At 49.8% G+C, this 23,940-nt stretch overlaps 8 protein-coding genes across 8 annotated transcripts; 3 read left to right on the top strand and 5 right to left on the bottom strand.

Annotated features, from left to right (window-relative positions):
• Window positions 1-10: 10 nt before the first annotated feature.
• Window positions 11-356, bottom strand: N7473_005055 (uncharacterized protein; the record flags this gene model as incomplete). Its single annotated transcript, XM_057150995.1, has 2 exons — window positions 11-216; window positions 299-356. The coding sequence occupies 2 exons, from the start codon at window positions 354-356 to the stop codon at window positions 11-13; spliced, it is 264 nt and encodes an 87-aa protein (XP_057011105.1).
• Window positions 357-830: 474 nt separating this feature from the next.
• Window positions 831-1,790, top strand: N7473_005054 (tRNA splicing endonuclease subunit SEN34; the record flags this gene model as incomplete). Its single annotated transcript, XM_057150994.1, has 1 exon — window positions 831-1,790. One exon carries the CDS (start codon window positions 831-833, stop codon window positions 1,788-1,790), a length of 960 nt encoding a protein of 319 aa, XP_057011104.1.
• Window positions 1,791-2,416: 626 nt separating this feature from the next.
• On the bottom strand, window positions 2,417-4,719 carry N7473_005053 (RNase P/RNase MRP complex subunit; the record flags this gene model as incomplete). The annotated part of the gene is made up of 5 exons (XM_057150993.1): window positions 2,417-2,628; window positions 2,694-3,254; window positions 3,580-3,640; window positions 3,693-4,576; window positions 4,644-4,719. 5 exons carry the CDS (start codon window positions 4,717-4,719, stop codon window positions 2,417-2,419), a joined length of 1,794 nt encoding a protein of 597 aa, XP_057011103.1.
• A 578-nt stretch (window positions 4,720-5,297) lies between these two features.
• On the top strand, window positions 5,298-6,456 carry N7473_005052 (putative oxidoreductase, 2OG-Fe(II) oxygenase family; the record flags this gene model as incomplete). The annotated part of the gene is made up of 2 exons (XM_057150992.1): window positions 5,298-5,681; window positions 5,749-6,456. 2 exons carry the CDS (start codon window positions 5,298-5,300, stop codon window positions 6,454-6,456), a joined length of 1,092 nt encoding a protein of 363 aa, XP_057011102.1.
• Window positions 6,457-9,818: 3,362 nt separating this feature from the next.
• On the bottom strand, window positions 9,819-11,057 carry N7473_005051 (uncharacterized protein; the record flags this gene model as incomplete). The annotated part of the gene is made up of 3 exons (XM_057150991.1): window positions 9,819-9,903; window positions 9,981-10,778; window positions 10,882-11,057. The coding sequence occupies 3 exons, from the start codon at window positions 11,055-11,057 to the stop codon at window positions 9,819-9,821; spliced, it is 1,059 nt and encodes a 352-aa protein (XP_057011101.1).
• A 6,438-nt stretch (window positions 11,058-17,495) lies between these two features.
• On the bottom strand, window positions 17,496-18,228 carry N7473_005050 (GMF family protein; the record flags this gene model as incomplete). Its single annotated transcript, XM_057150990.1, has 4 exons — window positions 17,496-17,687; window positions 17,756-17,886; window positions 18,033-18,126; window positions 18,226-18,228. 4 exons carry the CDS (start codon window positions 18,226-18,228, stop codon window positions 17,496-17,498), a joined length of 420 nt encoding a protein of 139 aa, XP_057011100.1.
• Window positions 18,229-18,554: 326 nt separating this feature from the next.
• On the top strand, window positions 18,555-19,740 carry N7473_005049 (flavin adenine dinucleotide pyrophosphatase; the record flags this gene model as incomplete). The annotated part of the gene is made up of 3 exons (XM_057150989.1): window positions 18,555-18,728; window positions 18,799-18,965; window positions 19,107-19,740. The coding sequence occupies 3 exons, from the start codon at window positions 18,555-18,557 to the stop codon at window positions 19,738-19,740; spliced, it is 975 nt and encodes a 324-aa protein (XP_057011099.1).
• Window positions 19,741-20,829: 1,089 nt separating this feature from the next.
• Window positions 20,830-21,863, bottom strand: N7473_005048 (Ras family protein; the record flags this gene model as incomplete). The annotated part of the gene is made up of 4 exons (XM_057150988.1): window positions 20,830-21,068; window positions 21,168-21,443; window positions 21,532-21,646; window positions 21,852-21,863. The coding sequence occupies 4 exons, from the start codon at window positions 21,861-21,863 to the stop codon at window positions 20,830-20,832; spliced, it is 642 nt and encodes a 213-aa protein (XP_057011098.1).
• Window positions 21,864-23,940: the final 2,077 nt, after the last annotated feature.

The raw sequence follows: 23,940 nt of genomic DNA, 5'->3' as shown, positions 1-23,940 counted from the left end.
GGCTCCGGCTTCAATCCTCATCTCCGTCGAAGTGACGGCGAGTTCCTGGTTCTGCTAGCATGTCGTCGAGTTCAATCTGCTCGGACATCGAGGCCCCGGAATTGGCCATGGTTCGAAGGTAGCTCTGCCCGTATGTATCAAGGACTGGACGCGCTGAAAACCGGCCATCTCGAGTGCGCAGACGATTTCCTAAACAAGAAGAAGCGGCCAGCCATACTGGTGGAGATGTCAGCTACCTTGCGGGCCTTTGAAGCACTGTCTTCCCAGTTGTGAAGGATATGAGGGCGACGGGTCTCACCAGCAAAAAGCATCAATGGCGCGAAGAAGACCAAAAACAGCAAGAGCAGGAAGTTCATAATGTAATGATTGCGACTTGGAGCTGGAATCTCAACGGGTGGCCCGCGTCTTCCGCTTTCTTGGTGGAGAGAAACGCCAAGACCGGCTGTTCCTAAAACGGACAAGCGCGGGCTGAGCTTTTAACAAAATTCGCTTCACTTCGCTTTTCTCTTTTCTCAACTTCTTCCCACCTCTTCGAGTCTCTGGCTTTGCTGGTCAAACCAAGGGCTCGTTTTTTTAAATGGTAAGTTGCTCTTGCAATCATTCTTCTTTCCACCTTCCCTTTGCATGATTATATATCTACAAATCTGTCAATCCCCTGAAGCTCGATTTAATATCTCAAAAAGAGCATCTGTGACTGAGAAACGTATTGAAAATGACTTGCCTTGAAAAATTTTCATTTTTGCATCCCGATCAGTTTTATCACTGTTCTTGAGCCATGGCTAACATCAAGCCTTTCTCCAGCTTTACATGAATTGAATGAATCCTTGACAATGGAGTCCACGCCTACTCTTCCCATCCCGATCTCCTATGTATCTGGTAGATACCTGCTGTTCTCTATTGACGCCGTCACTTATCTGCGACGCGAGCACAACATCTGTGGCGTGCTGATCGGGACCCTCCCACAAATCCCACAACAGAATGTGTTCCTGGGCCTGCCGCTGGAATTGATGCCCGAGGAGGCACGGGTCTTGGTGGACAAGGATGTAGCTTGCATTGTAGACGAAGCCAGAGCTCACGATGGCATGCGATCTCTCCTAGAGGAGGATCGTCGACAGTATCTCCGCGACCTAGAATCCCAAGGCCAGCTCGCCACGCGTATGCTGTCAGATCGCAAGGACCAGCAAAGAGAACAATCCCTGAAGGAGATAGACGAGAAGAAGGCCAAGGGCCTGGCTGCGAAGGCTGCAAAGGCCGCCGCCGATGCTCAAGCCGCCGCTTCATCGACCTCAGCCCCTACCGAGAAAGAGGAACCCAACTCAGTCTTCGCCGGAGAGGATGAGAGCTCGTCGCTGTCTCGCACAACCGGCACAAGCACACCAGCGCATCATCAGGCCATGGGTGTCACGCCTACCACTTCCTACCCGCCGCTACCTCACCCCGTCTCCCCGTCCGCTCAATACCTCCCGAAGCCTGAAGTGCCGCTGTCCTATCCGCTTTTTGCCCACCTACATTCACGCGGCTACTTCCTTTCACCTGGTCTGCGCTTTGGATGTCAATACGTGGCCTACCCAGGAGATCCCCTTCGATTCCACTCCCACTTCGTCGTCGTCTCCGCAGAATGGGATCAGGAAATGAACTTGATGGATATCGTCAATGGTGGCCGACTGGGCACTGGTGTGAAGAAAGGTTTCCTCTTGGGTGGGCCCCAGAAGAGGCGTGATGAGGTCGAGTCCGAGGCCGATCGCATTGAGACTGTCCGCACCTTCAGCATTGAATGGGCCGGCATGTGAGCGATATCGAGGAAAGGGCCCATCAACTCTCCTGTGTCTGGCCGCTTATTGACTCGATTCGACCGAGAATACCACCAATTCCTCGCCGAGCACAGGTTACTTGGATCTTTGCGAAATATCTTTTCGCGACTCCCTGATGTGTCATTCAGTGACGCTGTTATCCTTATGAGCCCGTCCTGTCAACGCAGGATGGCTGGAGGGCTCGCAGCTCTGGACTCCTGAAATACTGGAAAGATGCCCACCTGCGTGCAATGCCAAGGTAACTCCCCCAACACTGTGGGTATTATCCTGTCTGTGTCCTCTGCTACCACTTTGCCATGACTGAAACAAGCCACGGCCATGAAGTTGATTTATGGAACCAGAGAAAAACCAACACCAAGGGATCTCGGCTTCCATACTACATGATGCTATCATCTGCCAATCTACCATCTACCAATTGCTATTACCATCTACTATCTTCCATCTGCAATGCCTTGGCCTTGACTGTAAAACAAGAACAAGATTTGTGATACATCTGGCTTCAATGAAGATATGTACCAACCTTCACAGTTTTATCTGACTAGGCCATTCATTGTTGATATGCTAAATATGAATGCATAAGTCCTGGTAACTTAGCATAGGCCTGCTTATACGTAGTCAATATTCCTCCACTTGAACTTCTTGTTCGCCCGATCAACAGGTCGATTCTCAAATTGGCTTCCATGTAGCTCAAAGACCAGTGGTTTCGGACCACTCGCAGTCGGCTTTCCTTGATTCTCGCCTTGACCCTCTACCTGGGGTTCTGCAGCGCTCGGTAGGGGTACTGTAAACCGAAAGACAGTATGTTCCTTAGGTATCGCTGTCAAGCAAAAAGTCAGCTCTCGTATTCCCCATTCAATACCCCAGAACATCCTTATAACTCACTCTTGACTTCATCCTTCTCCGTAACAACCACAAACGTAAACTTCGTATCCCTCACCACAACCCCCTTCACACCCACACGACTCGCACATTGACTCCGAACAACCTCCACCTCCGCACCATGATAATCTGCGCTGACCAGCTTAGCCCCATGCGACGCGGGCGTGACCAGGCCACTCCGCCCCCTGACCTTAAGGTCTAATATCTCCTGCATATACCCGACCCATAGCGCATGCAGTCCCTTAAAAATGGCATATTTGCATTCCTCCTTGGGTAGATCGTACAGGCCTGAAGAGCGCTTCTTGCGCGCTGATAGGGGCTGCGGGCGCTGGTGTTTGAGGAAGTATTCCTTCTTTCGGAGACGCTGGTGACGCCGACGAGAGCGATTGTCGGCTGCGGAGGGGGATGTTGGGCGGAGGAAGAGTGGTTTTTGCTTGATGCGCTCGGTGAATTGTTGTGAGGCGGTATCGGGGGAGTGGGCGCGTGCGAGGAGGGTGTGGGCTATGTGGTTTGTTGGAGCGGGCGAAGAAGTCATTTCGGATGGTTGCGAGCCCGTGAGGTACGCTGAAAATAGAACTTTGGTGGATGCGATAGCTCTTGAAGCGGTTGATGTTGAGATTGGGGGAGAGTTGGAGTTGAGAAAAATTGATGTCACTTGCGCTGATAAGAGATAAGCCTAGCAGACTATGGAGCATAGGGATGCACATGGACTCTCTAATAATATAGAGACTTCGCTCCGCAGAACATGAACGCCTAAATGGCAGCAATCTTTATTGAAATCAACTCTATTCTATGCTTCAAAGTCGAGCAAGTGGCCCGTCTGATCGAACAATTCCAAGGCTCGAGGAGCTGATCTCGGATACTGACTTGCATCCCGCCAACTGCATACATCGTTTGAATTCGTTGTAAAGGATTTCAAGCATTGACTCAACCCCTTGCTGACCATTGTACTTGAGATCAAGATATCAGTCATTGTCCAAGTATGATAAACGGGAGACTTACTGCTAATCCCCAAAGCATAGGGCGCCCAACCCAGCAACATTCCGCTCCCAGAGCCAGCGCTTTGAATATATCGGTACCAGACCTGATACCTCCATCGATATGAATTCGAATTCGACCTCTAGCAGCCTTTGCACATGCAGGAAGAACATCAATAGTTGCAGGCGTCTCATCCAGCTGTCGTCCCCCATGGTTGCTAATAATCACACCGTCGCAGCCATATTCGATCGCCGTCTCCACATCTTCAGACGTCAGCACCCCTTTGATCCAAATTTCCATCTTCGTGATGCTACGAAGCCATGGAATCTCTCTTGCCCAAGAATGCGAGTCCGAGTTGAAGGAACTGAATCCATCATCGTGCGATTCCTGTTGAATCTGGTCCGATGTCTTCTCAATCATCGGATACCCTAGTCCCGGCGGGGGTTGAAAGCCATTTCTCCATTCATTATACCGAACACCTAGTACTGGACTATCGGCAGTCAGGAATATTGCTTTGCACCCAGAGGCTTCTGCCCGGCGAACAATTCGAGCCTCTTTCTCACGGTCAGTCATGGAGTAGAGTTGCATGACATGATGAATAGGCCCGATCTCTGTCCCGGCTGATGTGATTTGTTCAACCGAGTGGTTAGCATAAGAGGAAATACCCATGTTAATGCCCATACTGGCACAAGCTCGACTTGTTGCTAGCTCTCCATCTGGATGGGCCATGCCTTGGAGCCCTGCAGGAGATACGCATAGAGGAAACGTGATATCTCGATTGAATACACTGATCTTGGTGTTGACTTTGGAGACATCCTTCAAGACACGAGCCAGAATGCGATACTTGTTGTACGCCGTTGTATTCTCACGAACGGTGACCTGGTTTGTTGCGCCAGAATTGAAGAAATCTGTAGCTTGTGTTACCCCTCACTGGACCCTGACGACCAGATTGAATGCCGAGGGGGCATTGTTTACCTCGAGTCGAAGATGGAAGTATCTTTGAAGCTGCTGCTTCAAGATCCGCTACACAGAGAATCTTCTCGTTCCCCATCTTGAAGTTATTTCGTAACAGAATAGTTCTCCAGAAGTGTAGCAGACAGTCCCGCGATGTACTCCAACCCTTGAGCGGGGTTGGTCTCTACTGGAGGTTTGCGCCCTGCGCCCTACAGATGATTTCTAGGTGTATGACTACCGATCTCAAGAGGGATAAAATACTTGAGTGTCAAGGCTTTCGTATCTATATCTCTATGGGGTAACTGCCCTCATGGCGTTTATTCTCTAGTATTATGGCCCGTGGAAGCATTACAGCCGGGGGTTTATCCATAGAAGCATTGAATGGGAGTTTATTTCTTTTAAGACGACGTCTTTGTGGTAGAACTGGCCAAATAGCCTCCTCATCATTTGCCAAAGACCGTCACGCTCGGATCTTGAATTGGGTCCGACAGGATCTTTAAGACTTTGGGTTTTGGTCTCTCCCTCGGCTCACGACTGCTTCCCCGCACTGAGGATATCGTCACAGATCTGAGATATGTAACCGAAATATCGATGCGAAAGTTGACTTTCGCCTCTGATCTTCGACCTCAAATTCATATCATCTTGGACTAAAATTGAAAATCTACACCTTCAGCTATGAACTCCCAAACGGACTTTACCGATATCGTGAATAACTTTCCCGGACTCCCGCCTTTTCCGGACGATGTTCCCACAGCACCACTTCTTCGACTATCGTTGGGTAAGCTGCTGGCTGGAGATACTGCCGAGCTTGAACGACTCTTTGAAGCCTCAGTAGACATCGGGTTCTTCTACCTGGATCTTCAGGATTCCGAACACGGAACCTCCTCCCTTACTGATGCCGATGGTTTGTTCCTGGTTGGAGAAAGACTCTTCGAATTGAGTCTTGAGGAGAAGAAGAAATACGACTTCAGTGCGCAAAACTCGTACTTTGGGTACAAGGGCCAAGGTGTTGCGGTAGTTGATAAACAAGGAAACCTGGACAGAAATGAATTTTATAATGTAAGTATCCCACTGTACACTCAAGCCGACCAGTTGGGGCATGGATGGGCTAAGATCATGGCTTCAGATATCCAAAGACGACATCATGGGCATTAGTGATCGACTTCCAACACCAGAAGTATTGCATCAAAGCCGAGACCTGACGAAATCCTTTATGCAAGGCTCCCATGCAATTGTCAACCTGATATTGAACATCCTCAACGACAAACTATCACTGCCCAAGGGCACACTATCCAACCTCCATCGCCTACAGGCTGTGAGTGGTGACCAAGTACGCTTCATCAAGGCACCACCACAGCCAGTCGACGACCGCCGCACCGCACTAGGCCAACATACAGATTTTGGCAGCGTGACAGTCCTTTTCAACCGTCTGGGTGGACTGCAGGTGCTACCTCCCGGTGCCGATGCAGAATGGGTATATGTGAGACCGCTTCCAGGGCATGCAATTGTTAATCTAGGCGATGCAATGGTGAAATTCACCAATGGCCTGTTTCGATCGAATATCCATCGAGTTGCTGCACCACCGGGTGTTCAAGGGGATTCGACACGTTATAGTTTGGTGTATTTTGCAAGGCCTGAGGACGATGTGATGCTTCGACGATTGGAGGGATCGGATCTTATTCCTCCGATTGAGGGGGATCAGGTTGAGGAGGAGATTAATAGCAAAGACTGGATTATTCGTCGGGCGTTGGGACGTCGTGTGGACCTCGTCAAGGATATTGACTATGAGAAGTCTGCTGGGACGGAGCAGATGAGTCGAAGGATCAAGGTTTAGAGAAGAGAGGATGTAGTCACGTCTGAATTTACCGAGTAAATTGACTTTGTCTACCAGTGAGCCCGTACCGTTAATGCATCAAAGCCACCGTACGGTCTAAGTAACTAACCCCTGGTGAGAATTGCAGCAGGGCTCATTCCGGTAGAAACAAGGCTCCCCGTCAAGATATCTGTCGCATTTTCCCTTACAGCCCGGCATTAATTCGCTCGTTTTTGATTACTTGACGACCTCAAAGGTACACATGACATACGAACAGTAAGCGAATACGTATCACGCCTTTTACTAGTTACATCTCAATGTGTGTTGACTGAGATATCTCAACGGTTTCGGCTCCGGCCTTTCGGTCGGTTTGACGTCTGCGAGGGACACGATATACGCAGGTCTAGGCTCTCAATCAATTCCCCTAGACCTTCCAAGCCTCGGAACTCTACCCTGTTCCGAACGTGATAGTGTCTCATTACAACTAAAGTACATGTCACATATCCCGCAAGATCTACAGTTCTAGTACATGAGTCCGGTTGATCGTCGGTATCAACGCCTGTCAGACCCACAACTTTAACCCCCTCACTTTACCTATCTTGGTAGGAGGGTCCTCGCGCTATTAGCCCCCCTGCGGTGTGCACTGAAGTGCTAAACCTAATGGAATGAAGGTAAATAGCCTCTGCGAACTGACTGTTAAAGCTCGCCCGGAAGGCTCGATAGATCTAATTCCTAGATCCGGCTGTCTGGTTCAAGTAGTCCGTGCCCCGGCGCATCCAGATTTTTGACAAACTATCTTGCCACCGCATTAGAAGACGAAGCTACCGATTGTAGGGTCCTATGTGGTGGCTTTACGAGGAAAAAATCCTAGTGGATTCCAATGTCGTGGATTGACGTGCCAAGCTCCGCGAGGGGGAGGCGACGTGTAGACCTGGCGTCACGGGTGGTTGGATCTTATGTAGATGGTCAGCACACTTGATTGTTGAATCGTGACGGAGAATCTGACACTCCAATCGGAGATTCTTCGTTTACAGATTGAACACAATCGAGGGCGCATCGCAGAGATGCAGGCGGATAGATTCAAGGCGTGCTCCGATTGCTTAGAAGTAGCGTAGATAACTTCTAAATCCATCGCACAACAGGACACAGACAAGCAACCAAACGGACCAGCACCGCAGTTAAGTACGTAAAAAATTACAAAAATACTGAATTGACATTGGAGCTCGCAGTCTCCATCCAGACCGGAGCCCAACTCAAAGGAATCTAATCTCACTAGTGGATCGTTTTAAGCTGGAAATAGGGCCATGTCGAAGCTCCTCAATTAGGCTAGTCGACCGTTAGGACCCATTCATTCTCCCCTAGCTTGGTCCCTCCCATCAAAAACAAAAATACTTAAAAAGATATCCATCACAATGCCAGGCACTAATTCAATCTGGCCCGACCAACCGGATATAAAGAAATTTCCCAGCGCTCCGGACCGGATCAGCTCTCCCCCTTGCGCTATTCACCCTTGCAAGGCGTCCGGCGCTTGTATTCTCACTTAACAGGAATACGGCAGAGCAGGGAGAGATGCCGGATGGCATTCGATGTACCGAAAGCTAAAACTGACTCGAATATACGGTGTACTTGTACTCTAAGCAATACGCACATCCACCAGAGCTATAACGTAGTAAATCGTACGTGCTTGGCATCTTCGATGTGGATGCGTTGGGGCCCGTCCCGCCAGAGGATTCCATGACCCCAGCGACCCACGCCCTTGGATCCTGTGGGCTGCAGGGGTTCACGTTTTGACAGAGGGATATCCTTGAGGGAGAGGTCCCGGGGCATTTTCTAGTTCTTCAAGGGGGAAGCTATCAATGCATACAGCGGCATAGGATGCAGTAGTGATGTAGTATAGAAAATAAACGACACTCTAGTGCTAGAGATGGGACAAGGATGAATGGGGGGAAATGTGTCTTTTTGTACAACTAGCCAGTCGCCATAACTTAACTAACCTACTACGAAGTGCGACAGGACATTATGATATTTCCAAAGCACCGTAGTTGAATTGATCATTGTACGACTTATGCAGATATCAAACCCCATATAGCAATCCTTTAGCGCTCTATCCAGCCATACATTAATGCTCCAAACAACCAAAAAGCCTAATCGGATCCCAAATCCCAAATCCGCAGACGGCCCCGCCCGCAGAACTTCGTTAGAATCGTGTCAAGCCACCCACACCAGCCCGCATACTCTCCACCAGATCTATACCAAAACAGGCAACAGTCTCTACGAGGCCAAAGCGCCGGGGGCCAGACTGCCGGAAAAATAGAAGGGGCAAATGGCAGCGATGCGGGAATTTACTCCTGCCCAATCAGTAATGTAGATCGTGGCGCCCGTGCTGTCAATACTCAATGCTATTGTTGAATAACCCCCACTTTATTACTGGTACTGTACTGTATTTCCCGTCTGTCGGGTCTGTTTGTATCATACGGGAAAACAAAGCGTTATGCTTGTATGGAATGGTATGGACTAGTTACAGTTTTACACTACTGTACGTATAAGAAGAATAATAAGTACGTTTGTGCAAGCGCCCTGATTCATGATAATGCAGAGTGGCAACCTCATTGAATAATGTGAAGATCATTCCCAAGGAACATTGAAAATCTAATCTCCCTTCATGCGTTGTTTTCCTCTGGATTCTTGCAACGAAACAATGGGTCCGGCTCAACTTAACTAGCCCACTTTTCAAACGGCTCGGTCCGTTCTATTCCCACAAGAGCATCGAGCTCCGACGGTGGATAGTCTATTATTTCAGGAACAAGTATTTTACTCAAGGTTCAATGTGGAAATCAGATCATCACGCAATGACCACCTGGAGACTCCGGAAAGTTGGGTGGATATACCGGAACTGCGTTCCTCCCGAGGTGGATCTTAGGTTCCTACCATGTTGGGAATACTGGCCGGGTACTGTAGCTTGTTTGGTATCCGGCCGAAACGGGAGCTGGAAACATTGAAGGACCAGCCTTATGACGGTTGGTACGATAAGATCGGAAGTAGATTGTCTCATGGAAGGACGTATGCGGATTCAATTGTGTTACCTGGAGGGGATGATTTCAGGTGGTACGGACGAAACGGCGAATATACGGAGGATGAACCGAGTGTGCCATTTTCTATGCCGATAAGGCCGACACCATTTTGTTGATCTTCTAATTCTAATCTTTGCAGAGCGAGATCAAGACAAGATATAATGTGATTTACCGTGATCACATAAAAAACGAGATGCAAGTATGGCAGGAGTAACGGAGAAGTGTCATTTCCAATGCAATAATAGCGAGTATATGAGTGAAAATATGGACTTGATATGAATGGGCATTAGAGGCGCTGTACAAGATAACGCATCACTCCGTGATTTTCAGGGAGGCTATCTTCTCTTCAACGCTCCGGACGACTTCGGGGTCCGGCTGTCGTTTAACTTTCTTCGGCCTGCAAGATGACAGTCAGTACATGTCTTCCAACACAAAAACAAACTGCCAGAATCAAGAAACGGGTTAACAACTTACGGAATTCGTATGGTTTCCGCACATTTCGCCTGTCCACATTTACCACACAAGTTCGCACCCTCATTATATCCCGTATGACACACATGACAAATGTAATGTACTCTCTGCCGGACTTTCCTAAACGTCCGCTCAGGCTTAGGTTTCGGCGGCTGCACGTCACCCGGGAATCCATCCGGATACTTCTCGGGCTTAGGCGGGTCGCGCGGGCATTGCTTGCAGCGCACATGGCTACAAGACGAACACTCCTTCGAGCCGGGCGTAAACATAGTCTCGCACAAGTGACAGCTCCGACGTACTCGCTGAACAACCTGTTTCCGGACAAGATCCTGTCCGCCTGTGCGCGAGGGCATAGTCAACGGCGCCGCGGGGTTGCCCGTGAACTTGAGATGCGGCGTCATAGGCAGAGTACCTGGTTGACGGGCGCGAATCTCGGCGATTCTGGGGCGGGGTACCCGTGGGTGCTCATCGTCGCCTGCATCGTGGGTTGGTGGGAAGCGTGGGCATTTTTTGCATCGTTGGTGTTGGCAGTTTACGCATAACTTGTCTGAGCCGAAGGTGGTTTCGCAGCGGTGACAGGTGCGGCGTACGCGCATGCGGATTGTTTTGGTTACTCGGGGGAATTGCAGGTCTGTTGGAGATTTCCATTCGCCGGGGTCGAGGGTGAGACCGTATTTGGCGAAAAGCAAACGGGCTTTCTCTTGTTGGATGGCGCTGTAGTCGGTGACCATGGATTGTTCGGCGCCGGTGGGCTCGGGCTCGGGCTCAGCCTCGGCCTGGGGCGCGGTTGTGGCTGGCGGACTGTTGCAATTGAAAGAAAAGGAGGAAATTAGCTCATTGGATCTTCTTTTGGTGGTCCGAAGATAATATAAATCTGGAATGACAGGAGAGGGGTATAGCATACGCTGGAGTAGGTGTAGTTGATGATGCCTCGGCGGATTCGGATTCGGGGGCGGCGACCAGCGATGAGCGTTTGGAACTGGAGCGCGCGCGCAAAACGGTCCTCATGCGCTTGAGATATTTGGAGAAGCCCTCCGGCTTGTCCTCGCCCGGGCGGCCGGGAGTGTCTTGCGGTGACATGATTGAGGGGGATTTTGAAAGTCCGACTTGTATGCGATCTGCCAGTGGCGCAAAGAATGCAATTGCGAATGCTCGGTCGCAGACGGATGTCGATGTTGATTGAGGGGTGGTTAAGCGATCACTTCATTCCATCCAGAACATTTAGAACCTTGTCGGTGTTTGGGGGGAATTCAAAAGGACCGAGATTGAAATTCCCAAAGTTGTTCAGATTGGGGGCCGGAAGTATGGCGGGTTTAGAGGTGTTGGAACTTGGAACTTGGGATTCGGTACTGGAGTCGACAGAACGACCCGAGCCGTGCAGTTGGGATTTGGACCCGGCGTGGAGGGTCTGGGCTGGACAGGGAACACCTGGGGGAAGAGGGCGGACTGGTTGGGTTGGAGTGTGAGGTGTCAAAGTCGGAGAGATGGGGAAGTAGAGGACCCAGGGAAGGTGGAGGTGTTGGATTGAATCATGGAGAAAAATAATAAGGAATAGGAACGGAGTAGATTGAGGGAGTTCAGAATAATATAGGAATTCGAATCAAATCAGAACGGAGCCGACCAGGCCACGACCAGAAACTCTGTTCTTCTTGGGAGGCAACCGAAAGGGAAGGGGAAGAGGAAATATTACGATACGGGGACATTAGCAGTGTAGTATAAAGTATTATACTCTGTTTCTATTCTTTATTTACATTAATCCCATTTAACCCATTTAATCCCAGGGGACGGGGTAGCAAAGTGGAGGCAAAAGCTTTCGGACCCGAGCACATGGGCAATTGGGCTTGCAGTGTGCAGTTACAGTTCAGTACCATGGGTCATGGTAACGTTACGTTATGAAGTATAAAAAGGATCATTAGGAGATCATCGATGGTACCGATCGTATACAAAGATCAAAGTAACTGGCCAAGATGCACAATGGCACATGGCTAACATACAACGGTAGAAACAGTAGAAACGTAGATCGAGTACAGCACTGTACAGTTCCTACTGTACTCTGTATGTACTGCTCACAAACTCTAGGCCGAACCCGACAGACTGGGTCGAAGCGGGCTGGTATGTGCCGGATGGCCTGCGCAAAGCGAGGAGGGCGGCCATAGCCGTCCACAACGCGCCCGTCGCTTGATTTCTCCGTTAGGCGCCCGTGCCATCAAGGCAAAAAATCAGAAACCTGACAAACCTGACACTGACAGGGGGGAAGGATGACGAATGATCGATCCTTCAAGTATGGGCCAACAAAAATTCTAATATAAGATACAATCGTATGATAGTAGTAGGGAATTACATGCACTATCATCCTTGGACCCTTTGCATCCGCGGGATAATGTTCGTATTTTGGACTAGGCCTAGGATATAGCGACATTTTACTAAACTTATGCTCATAGACCAAAGAAGGTGTATATAATACTGTATGGTATGTAAAGGGGATACGAGATATACTCCCGTACGAACTAACGAGTCAGGACCAGCTGCAGGAGAGTACCGACCACCAGGTACAAACGATACAATCCCCCGGGATCCTCGTACCGTACGATCAGAAACCCAAACCACTCCTGACAAGAGAAACCGCATCACTTTAGCATCGCTTCAGCGTTCAGCATCGGTGGTAACTCTACGTCTGGCAGGTGGGTCAATCCCCGGGCGCCAATGATGACCATCCCAGCTTGACTCTTTCCTCTTTCTCCACTCCTGCTCGTCCTGGAACCAAACCCGAGAGCACCGCATGGTCTGTTCGTCGTGGCCGGACCTTTGGCTTCAGGTTAGGCTACTACTGTTAGTAGCCTAGTAGTAAATGGGCGATTATCAATGATTATTCAAGGCGACAGCTAACTAATTACAGCAGTAGTTACTGTCAAACTATTCCTCCTGTCAGACGCCATACGTACTACAGATCGATAACCACCATCCATTCGGAACACCTCCTGAAAAGAGACTCCTACCTAGTTAGTCCATCACAGCCTCCCCAGCATTAGGCATATTCTTCCCTGTCAGAGAACTCTAACTGCTGGCGGAAAGTCTCCCAGAGCTCTGGGACCAATTCTATGGAGTTGTCCCGTTGACTCGGGCGGTCGAGGGGTCGGACGTCTCAGAGTTGCGATTGGTTCCCGAGTGGCTTTCCTCAGCGCGTCCTGATGCATACTTCCAGGTCGCATAGGTGCGGATTTATGTACGGAGAACGAGGGACTCCCTGTGTTGGTCTTGCTGGTAGGTTCGGCGAGCATTTTGCTTCCCCGTCCACTTCTCTTTCCTCTTGGTCTAAATCGAATATTGATCGCCCGATGGCGGGATGGGGGTGGAGTGCGCTGGCCTGAGCCAGCGGCGGTCTGGCACGCTGGTTCACGGATGTACCCGCCCATTGCTCGGCTGCGTTTCCAGAATCATTTACCTTCTGTAAGAGCGGATCGGGGGAGAAGTGTCAGTAAGTGGAGGTGCTGATTATTTGACGACGTAGCTGGGCCATCAATCATATGAAACGGGGCAATGGCGACGATCAGGCTCGGGAGGAAAAGGAGTTGGGTGGGTTCATTGGCGATTTGCCGAAGATATCGAGGTCGATGATCTTCATCGTCGGGTATGGTAGTTCTTTTTCTTCTTAGTTGTTCCCCTATTTTGATATGGACGGAGTCGTCTATTTGGGAAGGCTTTTTGAGAGTTTGTTCAAGATGAACAATCCCATTATTGTACTCGGACCCGAATGTTGATTCACTCGGAGTAAACTCTTGTGCCGAGAGTGCTACGGCCCCGAGATCTCGGTGTTAGAAAGGTGGAGTCCGTTACTGTAGGACCGAGAGCTCGCGTTTGACTTTCTTGTCGCAACTTTGTCTCAAATGCGACTCACGAGGGCCGTCAACTGAATATCCAGCGTGTGTCTACCGAAATGCCTATATAGCTCTAGGCGTAACTAAGTATAAGATCCCCCTGTCAATGCAATTTCCACCACAATTTGACCCCTAGAATAATAACACCGCCACTATTATCAGGAATCGATCGCAGTGACGTCTGCGTGTTCCAGGAAATCGTGATAAAATATTCCCAACAACACGGAATAACGTGTTAGTACTATGTAGTACTATGTACGTCAATCAAAGACAACCGTCTCCTCACAAGGAGTGGCAAGACATGGATAACTTCCGAGATGAGATACCAATAATATCCCCTCAACGACAGTGCAATCACGCAACCACCCCAAGCACCACCACCCAAGCCCACCGTCCATGCATCATGCATGACACGAGACGGTCGGGAGCGAGAGGCGACATGAAAGCGTTCATCCCCCGGCGCATCGGACCTTCTTAACACTGCACGCTCTCGCTATCTGGCTCCGTACTAAGCCCAACCCAGGCATAGCCTACTAACCCCCAAGCCAAACCAAGTCCGGGCTAGCGGTGAAGGTAAAGTCCCATGCAGACCGTAACCCATCATCCCTTGAACCGAACTGGTTGCGATTTGACGGGCGGATCGATCAGTGGAAATCTGACTTTGCCGGTGGTCGTGCTACGAGGGAACTACTGCAGAGCTAAGAACGCGTGCTCCTTGGACTGCGGGTTGGAGATGACGATGATCACTGATCATTCAGGTTGGATTGGATTGGAGGTATGCCCAACGGTGGCACTGCGTGCTGTACAGGGTATGTTGGTGAGATTGAGATTTATGAGTTGAAGGATCTGGAGAGTCGAAGATGGATTTGTATTGCATAGAGTCCGGCGAGTCGGGTTGACGGAACTACAAATAATGGCCAGGGAGAAGTTTTCTTTTTGCCTCGCTTGACGAGCACCCCTGTCGCTACCCTTGCGAGAAGAGTGGGGACTCGTGGTAGCGTAACTGTCACGCACCTAAAACGAAGCCAAATATCTGTGGTTGAAAATTGGCGTGTGTCGGCGTGGTGAATCGATTAGAGACACTGTCTTTGTGGCTAGCAAAAATTCGATGCGCTGTCGCCCGTCAGAAGTGGTATTTGACACCATTGTAGATGATAAAAGAGAAGTACAGTATTTCAGAGTACCCGATAGGAACAATGCAATGTGTTCGGTAGAGTAACCATAAAAGACCATGCGAGTTGAAGTCGGATACATACTTGACTGTCCAAACTGTAAACTCAGCGGAATCGATCCTTTGGGGACATACCTAACCTAATAATTAACACATTATTAACAGAATGGCAGGATGGTTCGTTCCAACATAGATAGTCCAGGCGAGGTGGTCAGTGCTGTCCCTGGTCCAGATCGCCGGGATCTGACCCTTCAATTTCTTTTCACTTTTCAACCTCCTGGAGAATAATGATCGAGTTGATCAGCCTTCAGAGAAAAATCAAAGGGTGATGGAGTGGACCTCCCGTCCTGAGTCTCCTGGGGGTTTACTGGTCTCCGACTATCGACATCGATCGCCGGAATCCTAGCGGGGGCGGCCAGGTTGCGATGCTCCCCACTCAGTGGACCCTCGTGCTGGATGTTGATTGCCCGTTTTGGGAAGCTGGTGGAGGGTGAGTTTGTTGGCCTGATCCTGATGGTGGACAGACACCCTTGGCGGTTACACAAGTACGGGAGTACGCGATAGGATGACATAGGAGGATGATTCTGAGGATCATATGCAGACAATAATATTATTGAACGACAAATGGCTTGTGATTCTATGACTCGCTCATTCTCTTCAGTACAGATTGACTGGCTTTGTTCTGACTACTAGTGTAGTGGCGCTGTTTTCTATGGTTCTTTGCGATCAGCATTATTATTGAATCGTAGGATCATCACATCGTGCACGTTGATCGTGTGAGGTTGAACATTGAAGGTGGCACGACCATTGAAAAGAGCTGGAGACCTCTTCAACAGGAGTTGCCAACAAGATAAATGAGCTATCTCTCCTGAAAACAGCAGGAGACCATTAGGAGACTGGAACCTCCGTGGATAGGAAAAAGCCCCAGGAAATATTTTCCCTTGATGACAGAATATCTACATTCTGAAGGACAACATCCTCGGCTGAACTCTGTTTTGAGCAAACGTGATAATCACCATCGAAGTACCTCGGATGTGAATGGCGGGATCGTAAACTATGTACTCCCAATTGGAACCAGCCTATAAGCACGACTTCTCGCCCTTTACCAAGAATCGAATCATTGCGTTATTAGTCCACCCATATTCTATCAATGTTCCAATATAATTTCTTTTTTCTCTATTCCAAATCATTCCGAATGAGTTCAAATGCCGCCACCGTATGCTCGCTTATGTTGACTTCTGTGGGTTATCAACGGCGATTGGAACTTGGGAAATAGAGAGTCCAGCCAATCGCAGCCTGAAAGAGCAGCTTCGAAATCCTGAGAGTAGACTCAGTTCGTCAGCCAGCCGGGCGTCTTACATTCGGCTGTCGGCTCATCACGTTACCCTCTCATTCTCTTTCACTGATAGGTTCGGGGTTCTTGCCTGTGTCTTGCTCATACCTTATATCAGGTAATATAATTGGACACTCTTGCTGTAACCCCTTACGACGATTCCCTGAGTCTTAAGTTGTGTTGCCTTGTCTTGAGTGGCCGTTCTGACGAAGGTTCAGCTGCCCCGATCATTCAAGTGAGAACGAAGAAGCCTAAGTCTGAATTCGCAAGGTGAGAGAAGTGAATCGGCTTCGACAGCGATCAGAACTCGATCTACGACCAATTAAAGTTCCATTCTCTTCATAATTTGATGGGCGACGCGGACAAGTGCATCGCACAAGATCCAGAAGAGATCCGTGGCTGGTGCACAATCAAGAAACATTTACGCCCCAACGGAGTGGATGACTTTGCTTCTCCGGAGAACGCCCCAGAGATGCAGCCTATAGTTTGTCAGAAGCCACCAAGATCTGACAACCACGGAGTCGGGTTCAGCTGGGAACGATGGGAACGATGGACTACCTGCGCCAGCCATGGTGGGTAAGAACTAGTGAATCTATACTTTTAAGATATCCCAAAGGGGTAAGATGGGAGCACCTGTCACGGCAATTGGACAATGTCGATCATTTAGACAACGATCTTGATCGAATTAGGTAGGAGTCATGCAAAGATCGCTCGGTAAGAAAATTATTGGCTCAAAAACTGGGCTGTCAAATGATTAAATCCCTTGCGAACAGCCTAGCCCGATAGCCCGAGAAGCTGCAGGTCGCGCCGTTGCAAATCACCTTTGTGATAGATCTCATTCAGCGAGAACAGCGCGAGTCTTGCATGTAAGCAAAATAAGCTTCTGGGATCACCAGGCTCATGTGCAAATTTCAGATGCTGGCTGTTCAGCTGTCATCTGCTTGCAGAAAATTTGTCATATGTATTCATTCCAATCCGTAGGGTACTGTCGTGGATGTTCTCTCGTGATCTGCCAAACGCCCGCCTCTATGTAAGACTCCTTCTGCCCTCAATACATTCCCGATAGATACTGTCACCGTCCAATGAGAAAGGCATTTCATTTTACCGAATCTCAGCAATCATTCATATTCGTATAGAGTTTACTCGTCGCCAGCCAGCTTAGTCGCAATGGAGATCACATCGTCTTCACTCTCGACCGGAATGAGTCGGTTGACTCCTGCTGTGGTGCGCATCAACTCCACTGCGTTGGCGTACTGATACATGGTGTCTGTCTTGCAGTTCTCGGGCTTGTAGTAGAGGAGGACATAAGGGACGGAGAGACGGCCGTCCTTCTAAAGGAGCATACCAGTGCATCAGTATCATGTACGGAGATCCAGCTTGATCGATGAGGACGACTCACCAGGGTCAATGGGTGGCTGAGAACGATGAACTGCGGTGTGGTCTCGGGCAGCTCGTCGGCCAAGTCCATCATGTTTGAGTATGTCTCGTCATTCTTGGGACGGATCTCTCCAGTGTTCTTATCGATCTCATCTGTTGGGCACGCGGTCAGCGCATTGCTCAAGATCAGTCGCTTAGGCACAACGGTATCGTGATTTCCGTCGGTCATCAAGGCAGATAGATTCTGTCGTGTCGCGAAGAGAAAGAAGTATTCTAGGGAACCGAATCGGGGACCGTACAGATCTGAGCCTGGGGCTCTTTGGCACGCGACGAGCTCAGGCGAAACTTGCGCAACTTCTCCTTTGTCTCCGGAGAGAACGAGTATAGACCGGGCTGCGATGGAACGACTATCAGCTATCCAGATCCCAAGTTGAAACCCACTTGGAAGGTCCCGATCTATGGTGCACGTGGAGCTGGGGTTGACTATCTCACCATGACGGAATAGCTGTGCGGGTGACGGCACGCGACAAGACTGACAAACGAATCTTCAGTAAACAACGAGTCCTGCTCGGAAAGACCTCTTGACAATGAATATACCACGGACATGCGCAGGGCGAAGTGGAGATGAGCGTTTGAAGAACTGCGGGAAAGACGGTGATGTGCTTGAAATGATGCGGGCGGAGTAGTCTTTCCCCCTCTCCCCCACTTTTTCGCTGGCGCGATCGATCGCTTCCCCCTCTTCGATCTCCAGACAAAGCTGCTTTTTCTTCTCCTTTGCCTTTCACTTCAACATCTCCTCCTCCTCCCCTACCGACCTCTTCATGCTCAACCGCCTCAATCTCCTCACTCGCCACTTCGCTCGTCCCTTCGGTTCCATCCGTCCATCTACCCCGACTTCGTCCCTGGCCCGGGGTCCGTCCGCGATGACATCAGCCGCGAAGCCCATCCACACGGCAGCATGCCTGATCATTGGCGATGAAGTGCTTGGTGGAAAGGTTAGCATGACTCCTACTAGCTCAGGAGCTGTGACAATGGCGCTGACCTAGTTCTACCCTGGATTTCCAGACCATCGACACGAACTCGCCCTTCCTAGCCAAATTCTGCTTCCGTCTCGGCATCCAGCTGAAGCGGGTGGAGGTCATTCCTGACGATGAGGAGGATATCATGGAGGCAGTGCGCCGCATGAGTGCCCGCTACGACTTTGTCGTTACTAGCGGAGGCATTGGTCCGACGTTAGTACCCCCTCTCCCGTGTTTTGGATGATGCTTGTTCCCCGCGGAATTGGATATCGCAAGGACCTGGGGATTCGGCTCTATCCCAAAGCATGATACCATTACCCAGGACTATAAGCATAACTGCTAATACTATAACAGCCACGATGACATAACCTACCAATCCATCGCCAAAGCCTTCAACCTCAAACTGCAACTCCACGAACCAGCCTTCGAACGCATGAAGCGCCTCTCCCGCCCACACCCCATGCAACCAAACTTTGACTGGGACACGCCCTCGCCCGGCCTAACCGCCAAACTGCGCATGGTCGAACTCCCCTTCGACCCCAAACTCCCCGCCGAATCCCAAGCCCTCTTCGTCGTAGACGACATGTGGGTGCCCATTGCCGTGGTAAACGGCAACGTGCACATCCTCCCCGGCGTACCGCGTCTCTTCGAGCGACTCCTGCTAAATCTAAAGCCGCATTTGGTGCCGCGGTTGAGCGACCCGGAGGGTAAGGGGACGTTCCGGTTTTTGTTTAGTACGCCGTTACCGGAGAGTGCGGTTGCGCCGTTTTTGACGGAGTTGGCGGCTAAGGTTGAGCCCAGGGGTGTTAAGGTGGGAAGTTATCCGCGTTGGGGGAAGAAGAGGAATACTGTTACGCTGGTTGGTGCTGATAAGGCGTTTTTGGAGTCGTTGGTGCCAGAGGTAGAGGTTGGTGTTGAGGGGAAGTTGGTTGTCAAGGAGGATGAGTTGGATCCTCCTTCTGATACAGAGCATGTTTATAGTCAGTAGGCTGGATGTTGGAGGTTGAGGCCGGGGTTAGATGGTTTGTGTGCTTTTGTATCATAGCCATTTGGTCGGAGTGAGGGCGGATAGGTAGCATGTCATCTCGACTCTAACCTATAGAGCAATATATACTCTTGTAACTCTATCTACTTACTATTCATGTTGTAATCAATTGCAGCCTGTCCATGGATCATGCCCTCTATCAGCACATTTATGTGGATACAAGTCCTAGGTAGCTCGTAGTTTAGGTCAATCCAATCCATCCACATGCCTAATGCACACAAGAACCACACTAGAAAGAATAGAAGTAGAAACCCCCTTCGGTTGAGGAATATATATTGACAGATCATGTCGTCCCGCACTCCGAGACTCAAACAAGATGATGGACAAAAAGAGTTTAAAAAACATGATGAGAGACCAGGACAACAATTCTTTCGCGGGGACCAGGAAAAAGAAAATGGGAAACAAGAGATGACGATAGAACAGACCAAAACAAGGACAATGACCAAAAAGTTAAACACGCAATCGGAGGGAAAGTAAAAAGAAAAACTAAAGGGGAATCAATATGTTCGTGAGACGAGGTTGGGGTGTTCAAGGGGGAGGGGGTTCGGTTCGGTTTGGCAAGTCGTGCGATGGCGATAAACCAAGGCCCTCAAAGAGAGGAGCTCAGAGTAATGTCCAGGGCACGAAGAGACAAGCCGCCAGCACAATATCAACAGCCCACTCTGTTTTGACCTTCTTTTTCTCTTCCTTGAGAATCTTCCAAGTTCTCTTTTCCAACCATCCAGTCCGGTCCATCCTTCGTCCAAAAAGTGAGTCGGTAATGATAACTCCAGCTTCAACCACACCGGCACAAGAAAGACCTCTCCGACAATTCCCATTACCCGTTCATATGAACTCATTTTCAGACATGTGCTATGCTGCCCTCCCGAACCCTTGTACGCCCGCCGAGCCGTAGTGCAAGGGGAAAAGATGCTGTAGTGTGTGATTGGCGTGTGTGGTGTATTGTATTAATGTTCTTTTTTTTTTTTTTTTTTTTTCGTCTTCGAACTGGAACAGAGGTCGTCACGCGTGGGCTTGTTAAAATTGACCCGTTTACATGACAACACACTTGGAGCAGCATCCAGCGCTCTCACCGGGCTCGCTCACGTCCATCTTGTTGTCGGGGGCGCGGGCGCCAAAGGCTCCGGAGCCGGAGGGGTAAGAGGACATTTCCTTGTTGTAGCGGCGGATCTCACGGACGAGGTCGTAGAAGGCGTCTTCGACATGCGTGCGGGACTTGGCGGAGGTCTCGATGAACTTGCAGCCGAACTGTCGGGCCAGGGCTTCACCCTCTGCAGCGAAAAAGCAATTCGGTTAGTTTTGAGAGATTCGAGGTAGATATCCCGTTGTTTCGACAGGATACTGGGCATGGGAAGAATAAAGTTATGTACCTTGCTGGGAAACGACACGCTCCTTCTCCAAATCGCACTTGTTGCCGACAACAATGATGGGGAAGTAGTCCTTGTCCTTGACGCGCAGGATCTGCTGTTGGAAGGTCATGATTTCTTCAAAGGATTGACGCGATGTGATGGAGTAGATGAGCAAGAAGCCCTCGCCGGTGCGCATGTACTGTTCCCGCATTGCCGAATACTCCTCCTGGCCTGCCGTGTCGAGAACGTCCAAGAGAGCGACCTCATCGTCGATAACACACTGCTTGCGGTAGGAGTCTGGAGAAAGGGAGAAAGCCGGTTGATGAGCGATTTGATCCGCTTGACAGGAAGTTCATCCGACTGGGATGGGAAATCCGCAGCTCACCTTCAATTGTCGGATCGTACTCGTCCACGAAGTGGCTCTGGATCAGCTGGATGGTCAAGCATGATTTTCCGACACCACCACCACCGACAACCACCAACTTATACTCTCGCAGGAACTAGGGCGAAGAACGGGGGTCAGCCATTGAAAATTGGTGTCTCGTGCAGGATAGTCACGGTGGGTGTCAGGCCAGCAGTTCGCAAGAGGTCTATGTCTGGAGAGCCCTCAATCGAAGCGGAGGTTTGACGTAACGATTCGGAGAAGAGAGGGGGCTGGCTGGAAGGGAAACCTGGCGGTCAGGCACAGGCAACACGCTGGCTCACCTTGGAGGCCATTCTGGGGAGCAATCGAAGCGAGTCACAAAAAGAATCGAAGATCGAGCAGGCTGATTAATAGGGAGACGATTGGGGGATCGAGAGGGGTTCGCGGGATCCGGGTTATGTTTTTGCGATTCCAAGGGATTCAGGAGCAACCGAAAATTGTGCCGGAGACCAGCAGGAGGGAAAAAGCGGTAGGGAAGGGGGGAGAGAGACTGCGCCCGGGTAATAGTCGAGTTTAGCAATCTGGGGGCGGGACCCTTGAGATTGTCAGAAATGGGAGTGAATAGGGAAATAAAATAAAAATGGGGAAGAGAGTAGAAGGAGGAGGAGAAGATCAATCGAGAGGAGGAGGAGGAGAGGTTCGAGGCAGAGAGCAGGCGATTAGGGATTAGGGGCAGTTTGGAGTTGGGACGGTTGACGGGAACCAAAATGGAGGCAGAAACACAGAACTTAGAAGAGCTTCTTTGCCGGGTGGAGTGTACTAGTCTTCCTCCAATTGAACCTGGGCTGGGCTGGGCTGATTCAATCTTTTGAGGTATGATGGTATTGGGTATATTAAGAATTAATTATGAATATCTTACTGGATCAATCAGAGAGGACTAGCCATGTTAATTAATCCCATTCGGAGCAATCATGATAGGGGGAACCTCTCCATCTACGAAATACTTCGCATACACAACGTGAGCATAGTTCTTTCGTCTATGCTCATCTTGACAGGAGGCAACCTGGGGGTGAGATATGGACAAAAAAACAAAGTCAGCATAAATAGTAGCCAATGTCTCTCTTCCTTGGAGAAACCAAAAAGAAGGGGGTCGAGAAGGTCGACCAGGGGGCTTTTGGTTCTGGGTCGATTCAGGAGATCGTAAAAAGGGTGTTGTTAGTGAGTAGTGTTAGTACTGGTGGAGCCCATGATTGGGCCGAAAGGGGAAGGGAACAGAATGTTCTCTCTTCCATTCATGATTGTCCGGATTTATTCCTTTTCTATTTCTTCTATCTGATGGTTTCCATCGTTCTTCCTTGATTCTATTGATTCTATGGTAGGGTTTAACGATTATTTCCTTTTTTTTGTACCCCTACTCATTTGCTTCTTTGTATCTCGTGCTCGTAGACGACTTTCTTAATGGAAGAACCCCGAAGCCTCTTTTTTTTCTCCCGTGCTCAAAGCAAAGGGGCTGCTAACTGCTACGAGTAGCGCGACAGGGAAAGTGCTAATATATAGTGAGGTTTGGTACGCTACTCTTCCTCGCCCGACTGATTGGCCCCAGCCTTGGTTTTTGACCCCCTCCGTTGGGAACGGACCAGGCGATATTAATTGTTATGATTGGGGGCCCTCCGAACTATCCCTCGGTAAGGATCAACCAAAACACACACGAGCAGCCATCCTATTCGGGTGGTGTCGAAACAGAATGGGATACGAAAGTCTTAAGCTTCAGAGGATGATTTAGTTAGCTGCACTGCAAAGGAAACTATCTACTGTCTTTTTTACTCCGTGTCTCCTCTTTTCCCCCTGCCCCTCCGCTTGGTATCCTTCCTCCAGACTTTGGTGGAGTCCCTCCTGGTGGGGTCTGCGAGGCGCTTTAGGGTATCGGGTTTAGTTCGCACGCCTAGCGCCGTGATGCTGTGACGGGGCACACACTTGTCTGAGCCCAGAATCCGCTGGCTCGGAGGATCCGAGAATCATCAGGTCGAGGCTGGATTGCTTTGTACGAAGTCGCTAATTCATCACAAGCTCGGTTAGCTAGCTGCTAACGGCCTACAAGTAGATATAATTGTATACTTCATCTGAAGTATAGTAACTTCTACTATATTATTCACCACAACCCCTGCTCCCTTACAGATTGAAAAATTGGACAAACCAATACCAACAATCATAGTTGAACGGGGAACCATCCATTCTCTTGGGTTCTACGGATGGCTTGCAGGTTGACACCTTGCAGCCCGATTGCATCATTCCCATGCGCTGCTCTATCAACTCATCTACGTCGGAGGCTCTTCTTTCTTTTTCCTCCGCCTCACCATACATACCCCTTGAAGAAACAAACCGGAGATTTCCGTCATCGTCTATCAACTGCATTCCCCCGAATGATCGCCC

Source organism: Penicillium subrubescens, assembly GCF_028828155.1.
Source record: "Penicillium subrubescens strain IBT 31985 chromosome Unknown utg000003l_segment0_segment0, whole genome shotgun sequence".
Classification (NCBI taxonomy): Eukaryota; Fungi; Ascomycota; class Eurotiomycetes; order Eurotiales; family Aspergillaceae; genus Penicillium; species Penicillium subrubescens.
Note: the sequence above shows the minus strand (reverse complement) of the source record. Positions and strands in the feature narration are given on the sequence as shown.